Source organism: Zonotrichia albicollis, chromosome 4, assembly GCF_047830755.1.
Source record: "Zonotrichia albicollis isolate bZonAlb1 chromosome 4, bZonAlb1.hap1, whole genome shotgun sequence".
Taxonomy (NCBI): domain Eukaryota; kingdom Metazoa; phylum Chordata; class Aves; order Passeriformes; family Passerellidae; genus Zonotrichia; species Zonotrichia albicollis.
The window spans coordinates 17,347,938-17,362,005 of NC_133822.1; the positions used below are offsets into that span (position 1 = coordinate 17,347,938).

Sequence of the window (14,068 nt, forward strand, 5' to 3'; positions counted from 1 at the left end):
AGGATGCTTCCCAAACCTCATTAGTCCATCCTGGTGTTTTAATAAGGAGAGATGAGACCTAGTGATGTGAGATTACTGCTGAAGCCCAGAAGATGTAAACTGTAATTCAGTGCATGGCCTCAGGTGAATTCTTACAGCTCCAAGTCTGGTTTCATCATCTGCAGAGTGAGGATAATAATGAGAGTAATAATACCTCCATCCCTCACCAGGGACTTGAAAATAGTCTCACTTTTATTTTTAAACCTAAACATCTCCTCCAGTACTCCAAAGGACTCTTTAATTTGTAATGGCAATACTTTGTGTGACTGCCATGGGGAATCAGAGTGGAGAGGTTTAGAGAGGTTTATATGTTTGGTCCCTTCCTCAGCCCAGCCTGTGGATCCTTCCTCAGCCAGCCTGTGTTGTCCTCTTTGGGCACATGCTGGAAATCTGATTGGCTTTTTCAGAGCAATCTTTTTTGGTTTTAAAAGTAATAGTGTTTTGGCTTCAGGGCCCTTGGATGGTGGGAATAGGAGGAGAAAACAAATCTATCCAAATCCTTGCTTCCCTTAGATCTTCTGCCTTTCCATTTTAAAGGACAAACTGGGAGTGGTGAGCGAGGTTAATGTCTTCCACCAAGTCATTTTGGATCAAATTCTGTTGGATTCTTCAGTGATGTTTTCAAATACTTGTCAGTGCATTCTGTGATCCTCTTTCCTTGCAGAGATCATTTTTCTTCGTGCCATCACACCTACATATCCGGCCAACCAGGCAGATATCATATTTGACATTACAGAAGGAAATTTAAGAGATTCATTTGATATCATCAAACGTTACATGGATGGCATGACAGTGGGTGAGTAGTGTTTTCTGCCTACTTTCTTCTTTCAGCTATACTGTAGGACAGGGTCAAAGAAATTAATTCAAGTAATTAATCCCTACCTTGATTTTCAAGCCAGCGTTGATTTCATATTCTTCAGTCCAATATGTGTAATTTGAACTAATATCAAAGATAATTTTTTTGCAAAATACCAGAGGCCTATTCTTTAATTTGAGAAGTATTTTAGCTTTTTTTCAGAACTAGCTATAACTAAAAATGCAAATGGCTTAGTTTCAAAATGATGAGGGACCTAATGTAACCAGGAGCAGCTGGCAAATGATATTAAGGAGGAGGGCAGGAGCAGATCCCAGCTGTTGTGTTGCTCTGCCCAATGAGAGCTGCCCAGGCAGTGGCAGGGGAATACACTGGAATTCTCATGCCAGGTATTAAAAAGCAGCATTTGATTGCTCTTTATTAATGTTTATTTATGAAAATAAAGGGCTCCTGTTCCCAGTGAACACTTGTGCTTCGGTATGTGAACATGCAGATCCTGCTCAGGTTCATACATGTGCTGCAGCAGGACTTGTCCTGGGGAAAAGAAAAATCCCTGCAGCTTTCAAAAGTCCTATTTCACATGGTCTGAAGGTGGCACTGGTGCATTTCAGAAGCAGGACAGCACAAGGTCAGCTCTGCAAAGGTTTTATGAACTGCAGATAAAAATCCCAAGTCATTAGGTTTCTATTTCTTTCTTGATCAAACAGAAGTATAGATGTGAATGCTGAGAAAAAGGGAGAGTCTTTTAAAACAGGATAAGATTACAGATTTCAGTTATTGGGGCATTTCTTTAGCAGAGTATAAATGTTATCAGATCTCGCAAGAGTTACAGTAGTTTGCTTTTCGTGCCGTGTGCTCCTTTCTGTCTGAACTAAGAACGAAGGATGTGTTTGAAAGTTTGACTGGCCAAGGTATTTGCCTGAGGGAAGGGTTTCCATTTTGAAGAGCAGGACTGTGTGTCAGTAGTATTTTACTTGGTAAACCGGATAATTTGCCTCACATTGCAAAGAGAGAAAGGATATTTTTAAACACTGAGTTGAGAAGATATGATGCATGGCCAAGTGTATTCCCAGCTCTGTGAAAGAATTGGGCAACATTTTCTTCACCTCAGTTCCCCCTGTGCAACATGGAGATGATAAAACATGCCTACTACTGTCTTAATTAATTCTTGTGTGTAAGACTCTTAATTAATTCCTCTGTGTAAAAGTACTTTGAGATTAATGGATGGAAGCTGCAAAGAAAACTGCCTACAGCAGAATTGGAAAAGGAAAATCAAAACAACCCCCCCAGCTGAAATTACCTGGAGGGGCAGAGGTTCAGGACAGCACATTGTCTGTGCGATATTAGGATTGCAAATAATTCTGCCAGCAGCAGCTCTGCTGCTCTCATCATAATATAATTTTTATTATTATTAATAATCAGAATGCTAGGTGTATCCTTAAAAAGTTCTGGGAAGTTTCCAAGACAAATCAGATGGGATCCTAGTCCATGAGAATTCACAAAGTCCCTGTTTTAAAGAAAGGGAAAGTTTTTTATAGGGAGGGAAACCCCAAAGGGCACAGACAGTATCAGAAAGCTTTAGTGGTTATCCCACTAAGTTACAGGACATCAGAACAGTGTGTGGAACACAGCAACTCCTGCAGAGCAAATGCCCAACGAGGGCAGTAACAGAAGGGTTTTCAGGAAACTTTCTGCAATTGCAATGTTCCAACTTGTTGCAAAAACCAATTTATGCACTTCTGGGAGAGCACACCTGGACCATCATGCTGGATGACCACATATGCCACTGGAATCCACACAGCATATTTTAAAATATTTTTATGCATACTTTTTCATGTCTTTTTGCTGCCTATATAGGGAAGAAAAGAATTTATTTTAATAATAAATCATAAATGCATTGGTAAAAGAAACAAGAAACATGCTTCATTCTGTTGTACTATTTCAGGAGAAACGGCCAGAATATCAAAGCTATTTTGTCTGCTAATGGGAATTAGATCACCAAATATCTTTTTTTTTTTTTTTACAATACTGATTTTCTCTACAAGAGAAAAGATTGACAATTTCTACAGTGATTTTTTGTTGACTGGGTGGTTTGGGTTTTTTTGTTAAAGAAAAGACAGAGACTAGTTCAGAACATGATGAAATCCATAAGAGTACATGGAAAAAAGCAGGAAAATAATAACTAGAATTACTGAAAGACCTCAGTGTAATAAACCTTGACTCAGTATCAGACCAGAGGAAGCTGATGAAGGGGTTTAGAGAAATGAGCACTGGGAAAAGAGGGGTAGAAAGGACAGAGCAGTGAAGATGCACTAGCAGGAAGACCCTCATTAGTAATTCTAATTAGTAATTAAAGTTTTAGCCAGGCTGTCACTGACAAGGACAGAGGTGATGCCTTAAGAAGGACCTGCATGCAGCTTGTGCTTGTGTGAATGCAAAAGAACAAGATGCTCTCAAAATGAAAAGGTGCAGTTCTTTTGGGAAAGGTTTAAAGAGTGGGAGGAGCTGTTAGAGAAAAAGGTACAGAAGAAAAGTGGGGGCTTCAGCCCTGAGAATTTTGGGCTGAAAAGATTCAGTTTCAGCCATTATCCCTCTAAGCTGGCACTGAGACTTCAGGGAGAATGTTAGGGAAGTGGAATTATGTGGGATGGGATGGAGAATGGCTGCTCAGGCTGGTTTGTGCTTTGCTGATGGAGAGATTGCAGCTGAGGTCATTGGAGGGGATGAGTGTGAGGCACACAACAGAAGAAAACAGAAACAAAGAAAATTACTGCCCCAGGGAATGTCACAAAAAGAAAGGACACAGTCTCCCAAAAGATATGTAGAAGGAGTAGGCCCAAAGGTAGGAGAAGGAAGAGGCAAGGACAGGATTGCAAAATCAAGGAAAGAAAATATATCAATCAGGAATCAATGACCAGCACTATCAGACATGGAGGAGCCAAAAGAACTAAGGACAAACTCCAGGAGTAGCCCTGCTGACCTACAGAAAGTATCTTCCAGTGGAAGAGGAAGAATGAAAGCCAGATTCCTGGGGAGGCAGTGTGTAGACTTCGTGCAATCTGATGAAAAATAATTGTATAAAAAACCTGCTTCCAATATTTTTACCCCGTTATATTAAAAAAGAGATGCAAATCCCCAATCCTGAGGATTTCCTGGTTCACAAGGTGCTGAGGACTCCTTGTTTCCTGGTGTGGTTACAGGCCAGGTTGGCAATGAATCTAAATGATACTGTTAAAAACCTAACATCACTTACTAGCACGGGTGGGAGGAAAACAGAAGTGCAGACCTATCCAGGTTTGGTGTTTCTTTAAAGCTTTTATAGACTTTTCACTGCATTCCTCCTTTAACCAGCTGTCAGTGAAAAATGAAGAATGCATTTTCAACCTGTGCAAAAATGTCCTATCAGTGCCTGAGGTATTATCAGTTGCTATAAAACACTTTCCCCTTCAGCTATACATTCATTTTTTAAAACAGTAATCCCACATTGTAGTCTCGTAAACTTCAGGAAGGTTTTAATATTTCACAATACAGCTAAAAGTAGTTTTGATAGGCTGAAATCTTCCATATTGCATTTGGTTAATAACCTAAGCCTGTGTCCTTGCCTATAAAGCAGAATGGTGCTTTTTTTTCTGGAAAACATCCAGAGCCAATGTAGGTATAAAAAGTCACTATGGAGTTTCCATGGGGGCTTGTGCTGGTGCTTGCATGCATTTGTACACACTGATATCTGTGTAGATGCTCTCCATTGTTATTTTCAAGGGTTCCATTGCTGTCTCCATCCTGAATTTCCTGCTTCTTTTACATGGGTGACAGTTTGTGATGCTGCCTTTGAACCATTAAAGTGTCTCAACTACTGATAGCACTCTGCTGGATTTACCACTGGTCTAATTTCCACTTTGCTATCATGATTGTTTAGTGTGCTCCAGAGTCTGAGGGGAGAATTGTCAAAAATGATCAAGAAGTTAAACAAAACCAGGTACCATGAGCAAGTGTGTTTGTGATATCCCATTTAGTTGGGGCAGGAGAAGGAGACTCGAGGTTTGTTTGACTTTTGTGAAGCCTGTCCTTAGCACAGGGGTAGTAGTTCTGTATCTCATAAGTAGTTCTGCGTCTCATAAGTAGTTCTGTGTCTCATAAGTAGTTCTGTATCTCATAAGTAGTTTGCCCATTCACAGTGTGGCAGTCTTTTTACAGTCCTCCATGCAAATGTTTGTAGGGTCTGACATTAAATTCAGTCATTGATCTGCCAAAAGATCTGGTTCAGAACTTTGTCCCTGGACCCACTCTCCACTGCCAGGCAGGTACCTTCACATTTCCCTCTGCTCCTCTCTCCTTCTTTGTAGCTCCAAACTGTTTTTGGGCCAGAGGCTGACTGGTTCTTGCTATGCTTATGGAGCAGGACATAACTCAGTGGGTTTTTCAACTGGGTTTTGCAGCTGCACATTAAAAAAGACACAGTCCCTTTCAGTGTCTTTGTTCTGGTTTCATCCCTAGGCTGCCTCTCTCACAAGAGGGCCTCCTCAGAAAAGGATATTTTGTGAGTTTTTCCCTGTGCCAGGTTGCCCTGTTGCAATCAGCAGCAGAGCACTGGAGATGAGGGTGCCCAGAAGCCATTTGGTAAATGGGATCCTGGATTTGCTGCCCAAACCTGCCCTTTCAGGAGGCTGCTGACTGCACTGCTCAGTAGTCAAATAGCTCCACACCCTCCCTCCCCTCCAGAAAAGAAAAATAAAAAATGAGGATGGAGAGCTCTTCTGGGGGCAAAGAAGCACCTTGAGCAGGAGGCGAATTTTCATTTCATATCTGAGAAATGCTGAAGGTGCTTTTCTGGTGAGAATGAGTCTTGATCTCAAGGGGAACAACCTTCCTAAGGCCAAATTTCACTCCAGCACATTGCAAGAGTCTGGTTAATTCAACTCTCCTCCTTGATCTGTGCTCCTCTCAGCACTCAGGTGGCACAAGGTGTTCCCATTGGAGCAGACCACCTTTGGGTACAGTTTCCATCAGGCTCAGCAGGCAGATAAATTACACTGCAGCTCTGATGAAGTTTTGTGAACTGTGGTGGCAAGTATAAAACCTGACAACTTGGGAAAGAAATGGACTAAATTAGGGACAGCAAAGAGCACCAAAGTCCTTGGTTCAGGTTGCATGGCATGCATTTTCTGGTATTCATGTTAAACAGTGGGATGAGATACTGCACAAATGAGCAAATAAAGCCAGATTTGACATTTAGTACACCACGAAACTTATAATAGTAGCTCCTCAGAGAGATGTCTGTGTGAATCCATCTTTCTGAGGTGCTCTGCTTCAGTTCAAAGCAGTCAAAGACCTGCTTTTATGATGATATCCAAATGTGAAATCTATGTGCAATTGATTAATTACTGGACGTGATACTCAGTGCTCTGCTTTGGTTGAGACAGTGGTGTTTGGTCAAAGGTTGGACTTACTGGTCTGGAAAATCTTTTCCAGGCTTAACAATTCTGTGATTCAGGTGCTTCTGCTGCTATATCCAAATCTGTGTGTTGATAGCAACCATCTTATTCCTGCAGCATCACCTACACTCCCCATAAAAACGGAAAAGGAAGATAAGACCCAAGGTGCATCCTAAATCTTTCTCAGTATGACACACAGATGCCTGGCTCACTTAAATACAACCCAACCTTAACTTTTGTTTTTAAAGGGGAAAAATGTGGTGAAGTGAACCCTTATTTTAGCCTTTGAGAACTGGTCAGGAATTGAAACTAAAGTTCAGGAAGCCTCCTTGTCAGAATTCTGCACAAGGAAAAGCAGAGCTGTTGCCTCAAGGTGAGGACTGAACACTCCATAGGGGCTTCTGTGTCACAGCCTCAGGATAAAGTTATTTTTCTTCCATGGTAAATCAAATCACAGAGCCAGATCATGCTGTGTGCCATAACTGTGGCTCTTTGCCAAGAAATGCTTTTATCACAAGAGTTGCAATAATTAATTGCCCAAGTGGACCCAAGCATGGCTGAATTGGAACAATTTCATTGTGAGACAGGCAGGGTAAACATAGCCACTCTCACATGAAATAAGATATTGGGAATAAAGTAGCAAGAGGCTACTTAAAATATGTAGCTTGCTACTAAAATATGTAAAATTTTTGACATTCATCACTTAAGTTTTTCCACCTGTTTTAGTAAATGTGTAAGGCTCTTCTAAATACATAGAGCATCTCACATTCCTAAAGGTGGAAGAGGAAAGATTAAAAATATATGATGGAAACTATTTCATAATGAGGCTACTTCAAGTACAGTTTTTGCATTTTAGTCATGAGTGATTTCACAGCACTGTCAACAATGAAACCCATTGCCAGGTTTGGCTGGAAGGCAAACCAGACATCTAAAAGCACTTCAAGTTTGCCAAACCAAGATAAGAGCACATCTCTCTGAAGTTATTTAGTGTCCTTAATAAACATCACAGTATTTGTAAACTAGCCAAACCTCAGTAAAATCAAAGATTTTTTAAAAAAATTCTTTCATAATACCAAGGCTCCATATGATCCAACATCGCAGATAATAGCTTTGAAAATATTCACCATTTGTTTCTGGCCCAAAAACGTGTTAATGTGATGACACTTCTTTATGGCCTCTTTATTTGATGCATTTCAGCAATCAAAGATTTCTAGAGAAGCCCAAGTGTTAATGAAATTAACCTTGATGGAGTTGTTGAATTCATAACAAACCGAATCCTAAATTTTCAATCTGTTGAATAATGCAGAAATCACTGCTGCCCTTCTATTCCCAGCAGGAGATTGTTGTGTTCAGTGCTGGGGAGCTCTGTGGGTGCTCCAGAGGGAAATCCCCTTCTCCTGCCCACCCCTGAGCCCACATTCCACCCTGTGGTCAGAGAGTGCTTGTGTGCCAGGCTGTGGTTTTGGTTCTTCCAGGTGTTCATCCAAGGAAAGGGGTGGAGGATATTACAGGACCACTATTTTGGATCAGCTTAAACCAACAGTGAAATTACCCTGAGTGTCATATAGCTCATAAAAGTGAATTTTATGTGGCCAAACTGGCTTCTGAAGTATTTTATAAGCACTTGGTTGCTCAATAGTTGAAAAACAGGCTTTTTCCTAAATAAAGATCTGGGATGTTCACGTTTGAAAAGTATGTTTTTGAAAATCTTGTCCCCAGATAGTTCAGCAAAGATTTGTACAGCCAGCCACATTCCTGTGAAGCAGTTCTCCATCAGCATGGAAACCTTGTTAACATCCAGCTCTGACTTGATTCTCCAAAACTTTTATTTTGTGAAGTGTTCACCATCAAACTTGAATGAAGTTCAATTCAATTCACAATGTTATGAGGGCAATATACTTCAAAGCATGAGAAAATCTATTTTGGTACTTGTATTTTGATTAATGAGTTTTCTGAATCCTTTCACTGTAGTTATGTTTGTCAGGTGTGGCATCTTAAGGATTAATGATATCTTCAGAGCTATTTTTCTGAATATGATTTGATGCCTGAAGTGATGATTAGCAAGAAATATTTCATTTTACAAAGAGCAGCCACTTATTAATAAAACACATTATATCAGAAACTATAGAGCACCACATAGCAGGAGCCACATCGTAATTGTGACAAATAATGGAGAGAAATATAAAAAGCTTTCGCACACTCACACACACAAAAAAAATGAAAAAAAAAAAACTATTCAGCTTTTGAGAGATGGAGAAATCTCAAGTGTAAATTAACTTTCTGAAGTCAGCAGACAGATATCTGGTGGTCTGGGAAATGCCTGCAGTTTGACAGCTAGATTGTTCCTTTAGGCACTGACACGAACTGGAGAGGAGTGGAGGAAAATAATGCCTGTGAGGCTGCCTGTGGTGGCAGGAATAGGGCAGGAGAACTGGTGACGAAAACATGGAGAAAGCTGAATTATTCAATGCCTTCTTTGCCTCATTCTTTACTGGTGAGACTGGCCTTCAGAAATCCTGGACTCTCAGAGCAGGAGGAAGATATGGAGCAGGAAATCCTTACCCACAGTGGAGGAGGTTCAGGTTTGGGAACATTTGAACTGGGAATAACCAAGTCCATGGGTGCTGAGGGAATTAGCCAATGTCATTGTAAGGCACCCTCAAGTATCTTTAAAAGACTGTGGTGATCAAAAGTTCCCATAGAAAAAGGCAAATGTCACTGCAATCTCCAGGAAGGCCAGAAAGGATCCAGGTAAGTTAATGGACCAGGCCTTGATCTCAAGATTTATTTATTTTTGGTCTTTTGTGTGTGTCAGCCCAAGGCACTGCAGGCCTTGTTTGGGCTTGGCAGAGCTATGCCTCCCTTGTAGGTGACGTGAAAAATTTGAGACAGGAGAGAAACAGACACAGAAAGCATCTTGCATGGTTCCCCCCTGCGTTTGTCCTTGAGTTTGGTGAAGAAAAACACTCAGGTTTTCCATTTTAGCACTTGTCACAAAACAAAAATACAAAGCTCTCAAGGAGTGAATCTGCCAAGAGCAGAAAACCTCTCATATGGTTTGGTCTAGAAGGTCCAGAAGAACATTTCTTTTTTTTATTTTATTTTTTTATAATTTTTTTTCGTTCTACCTCTTCAGAATGAATTTATCCTGACACATACACTGTAGCACAAAGTCACCTACCTGTGTCATACTCATTTATTTTATGGGAGAGAAGGGAAATAGTTCTTGCAGTGGTGGTCACTTCAGGACCATCTAGAACATTGGCACAACAAACTGTACAAATAACTATGGTCAGAGTATTGTTTCTTTCTACATTCCCTCAATTTCTTTCTTCAGTATAGCTGTCAGCATGTGTGGCATTCACTTCGCAAGCCATTTAATCAGCTGGATTTTAAAACTGCAGCAAGAAAACTCTGTGAAAAGGCACTGCCACATGGCCGGCAGTGTTTGCTCATTGCACCTTTTTCCCTGCCTGTTAACAGGGTGCATCCCAACATGAATTATATTATTACTAATGCTTTGAATGCTGCATCAGTGATGTTTTTAGTAATGTTTGACATACTGTGGCATAGCACAGCAGAGAAAACACCATTTGCAATTCCACCTCCAGAGCAGAGTAAACCAGTGGAGTGGTGCAGAAAGTGTAGAATGCTATAACAAGATTGCTAAACCAAAACTAAAGCAGCCTTTGCTCTCTAGGGCTTGGTGGTCACTGCAGGAGCTGCTCATGGGGTTGGTTAAAGATTGCCAGCACTGAGTGATTTCAGTGCTGTGCATTTCCGTGGTTCTCATTTAGAGCTGTGCCTGCAATAATGTGATGTGCTGTTAGCAAAATGCTTTAAATGCTACCCTAAAGGGAGAGCAATTTCAGCAAGGTTTTTCTGTTTCAATACATCATCTGCCAAGCCCAGTCGTTTTTATAAGGTACAGGAGAGTAGCCAAGAAAGCTAAAGAAAATTAAAAAATAAAACATAAGTATATATAGATATATATAGATTCTAGGGGGCAGGATGCTTAAGAAGTGTATTCATCAAATATGGCAGGCAGAGTGACTGTGGTGAGAAGTTTGCAGTTTCACTGCATGCTGAAGATATTAGTGTTCGAACAGGACAGAACTGTAATGCCATCACTGCCTCAGGAAGAGGTGCTGACAGGCTGCATAAGCAAACGTTTATGTCTCCCATCAGATCTCAGGCCAGAGGGTGGGTAGGGAACAGCTGCAGGAGCTCAGCTGGGACTCCATCATAATCCCCAGCATGCAGGAGGGGATCTCAAACCATCCTTCCTTAAACTGTGCATTTCCTTCTGAATCAAACTGCCTATGTATTATATATTATTTAGTGATGTGTTGTTAGTAAAATGCTTTAAATGCTACCCTAAAGGGAGGACTGACCTTGGCTTCATGTGATTTTGACATCTGGGGACATCCTTTTCAGCTGAGAGCAGTTTGGTAGCGGCCTAGTCTGCAACACCAGGCCTAGAAAATAAACAAGAAGTGAGAATATGTTTAGAACCTGATCTGGAGCCTTTGGAATCAATGTCAAGGCTTGTGTTGACTTTGCTTTGTAGGTCTGAAGCTGCATCACTGCTCTGTGTAGCCACATTTCATCAGGGCACAGACCCAGATGTGCCTCCCCAGGGTCCTCTCCTGTCACATGAAATAAAATTACACACAGCTCTCTAAGGCAAAAAAGAGGGTGTTTAATTTCTGACTCCAACTTTTATAGATTTCCAAAAATGACAGTGGACTGGAGCGTGACAGTGCCACCTCTCCAATGACACTGGACAAACCAATAGTCTATCAAATTTCTATTCCTCCATAAAAGAATGCAAACCAGTAATTTATTTACATAAAGTGCACAAGAAAGTTCATTACAAGAATGTAAATGTCCTGAGGACCCTCACAAACACCACACTTATCAAACTCCAATGCTGGCAAAGGAATGGCCACCATTCACTTGAGGATGACATGGGAGCAGATGCAGAAATAGCCCCTTTTCCTCATTAAACTTTATTCCTGTTGTGTCCAGTGGGGTTGTCCATCCATGACTCAGCACACTAATGATTTACAGATTGGTGTCATCTGATGTTCACAGGGGAACTGTTGATTTTACTGATGCAATACAGATAGTTTCTACTGCTACAAATGAAATGGAGTTTTCAACACAATCCCAGGAATTGCATGGAGTTCCCAGCTGTGCTCATGTACTCCTCTGAGTAATGTGTGTTCTGGGTCAGCCAGGGAAATCTCCTTCTGCACTATGTAAAAGCAGTGTCACAGCATGCCTACTGAATTTATGTCTCTTGCTAAAAGGTAAAAAAAACCAAAACTGATTTCAGAATATACAGTTTTGCCATTTGCAACACTTGAGTGCTCATTATGGATCTTCCAGATATTTGATAAAAGTAAAAAAAATACTGATTTCAGAATACATAGGAGGGTTTCGTCATTTGCAACACTTGAGTGCTCATTATAGATCTTCCAGATATTTTGACTCAAAAGCTGTATTTTATACTTCTTTTGCAAGCCATTTACAGGCGCAGTAGGTAAAATACCTTTCTCTGGGCTGTACTGAACACCGAGAGTGGTGCAGATCCTCCAGACTTAGCTAGATCTGCTAATCCCAGCCACCTATTCCTGTCCCCACAGGTGTGGTTCGCCAGGTGAGGCCCATCATTGGACCTTTCCACGCCATCCTGAAGCTGGAGATGAACTATGTGATGGGCGGGGTGGTGTCCCACCGCAACATCGTCAACGTGCACATCTTCGTGTCCGAGTACTGGTTCTGAGTACAGGGCTCCAGCCTGAAACATTACCACAAGCTATCATGTCATATTCTTGTTTCTAAAAACCCAATAGTGTTCTTTGTTTTGTTTGGTTTTTTGTTTTGTTTTTAAATATTTGGTTTATAGTTTAAGACAAATAACAAGCTATTACGTTGATTTAGACATAGGGCTGAGCAAGTTAAGTGAGCCTGATGTAGTTGTTTGTATAAATATGTAGTGTGTAAAACTGCTCAGCTGCCTGGTGAAATTTAAAACTTTTCTAAATGTTTGGACAGATCTCCTTGGCCAGATAACCTGGGTGAAAGGCTGTGTAACAAAACAGATGTCAGAGTTCATTGGGATGGGTATATGGTGTCTTTGGATGGAAGAAGTTGGATAAGGATTAATAATTTCACCCCAAATTAACTACCTTGAAGAGGATTGTCAGAGAGTGATAAATAGATTTGGGTCCTCTGAATAGGTCCCCAGAACTGCTAATTATTCCTGAAAAATTCAGCCTGGATATTTAAGAAGTGCCATTCAGCTGCAGCCACCAGAAAAAGTGCAAAATGAATTAGAAATACTTACAGAATAACATGCACATAATAAAAAAATACTCCTTTTTTTTTGTACTTATTATTTGATTGTAAGATTGTTTTATTCTAATTGAACAAATACCTCTCATTGAAATTAATCTGTTACAGGAAGACAGCATATTGCTTCAACTCCAATCTCACCAGTACTCACAAATACATGGAAAATTCATGCCTTATCTCCTGTCTGTTATAAAGCTCCATGCCTTTTTAAAATTGGTAATAAAATTAGCATGTTAAACTGTACATTTCCTATGCACAAAACTAAGGCATATGTAATTATATAATGAAAATCTCACCAATAAATGAATGTTTAATGTATTTTCTAGGCATCAAAATACTGTATCTTTTTTATTACAGAAAAGAAAATAAATAACTCCATGTTTCAGTTTGTTATGTTTGTTAAGATATGAGGAAATAAAGAAGGTCAGATGGGAAACACTCCAAAGTATGCCATGGTTTCTGATTCCCAGGAAAATGATATGATACAGCTTTTGTAAGCAAATTCATCATAGATATATTCCCACTTAAACCAGACCCCCTTGGTCATTTTTGGCACTAAGCATGGAGCAGGCTGCTGTGAGAGGCTGTGGCTGTCCCATCCCTGGAAAGGCTGGATGGGGCTTGGAGCAACCTGGGATAGTGGAAGGTGTCCCTGCCCATGGCAGGGCTTGGCCTGGATGAACTTTAAGGTCAGTGTGATCCTGCCACCTTTACTTTTTAAATGTGTGTTTGTGGTCTGGGTCTGTTTGGGAGGGTGCTATTGATGCAGAAAATGGCAGGTGCCAGCTGTGGCAGAAAACAAGAGTGGGCTCTGAGGGATGTTTCTGTGAGAACCAGCCTCCAGCAGCTCTCTTTGCATTTAGTGTTACAGAAATGGCTTTTGCAGGGATGCTGACACTTGACTTTTCAATATTCTGTGTTGGTGTTAAGCCACATTGTGGAGGAAAATTGTATTTATTTTTGTATTCACGTGCTGGGCAGGGATGGAGACGTCCATGCCATGCCCACATTGCCTTTTTCTTACCCATCTGAGCTTGACAACTCATCTCCAAGTCTCACTCTTGACACCTCATCAGCTCATGGTGCTCTCATCACCTTGGACAGCTTTTCCCAGCTAAGTGGGCTTTAAGAGCTTAAACCAAGCATCAGTTCCCTTTGCCATTGTCTGTGTGACCTGTAAGTCTGGCTTTGGTACTGCTGTGATGGAAGGTGAGTCACCCCATTTAAATGAAAAACCAATAAATCAAATGGAATGTGATGCCTTTTTCAACCTAGAAATGAAACTCAAGATAGTTTTAATATAGGAAGTAATATAAGAGTGGATGTTTATTGGAGTTCCAGGAGCAGTTATGGAAGAATGTCCACCAAAGTCCACTCCCACAAGGGTGCATAAATTATTATAGGTTTCAGGAAATTATCA

The 14,068-nt window shown here is 40.7% G+C and overlaps 1 protein-coding gene across 3 annotated transcripts in view; it reads left to right on the forward strand.

Annotated features, from left to right (window-relative positions):
• FBLN1 (fibulin 1) overlaps positions 1-13,062 on the forward strand; it is a 68,293-nt gene extending 55,231 nt beyond the window's left edge. For 2 of the 3 annotated variants that reach the window (XM_074538969.1, XM_074538967.1), the window contains exons 16-17: positions 704-835; positions 11,937-13,062. In XM_074538969.1, coding sequence (XP_074395070.1) covers positions 704-835; positions 11,937-12,076 — 272 coding nt within the window. In that variant the 3' untranslated portion in view covers positions 12,077-13,062. The remainder of the gene's footprint in view (positions 1-703; positions 836-11,936) is intronic. The other variant, XM_074538970.1, reaches the window with a different exon arrangement.
• Positions 13,063-14,068: the final 1,006 nt, after the last annotated feature.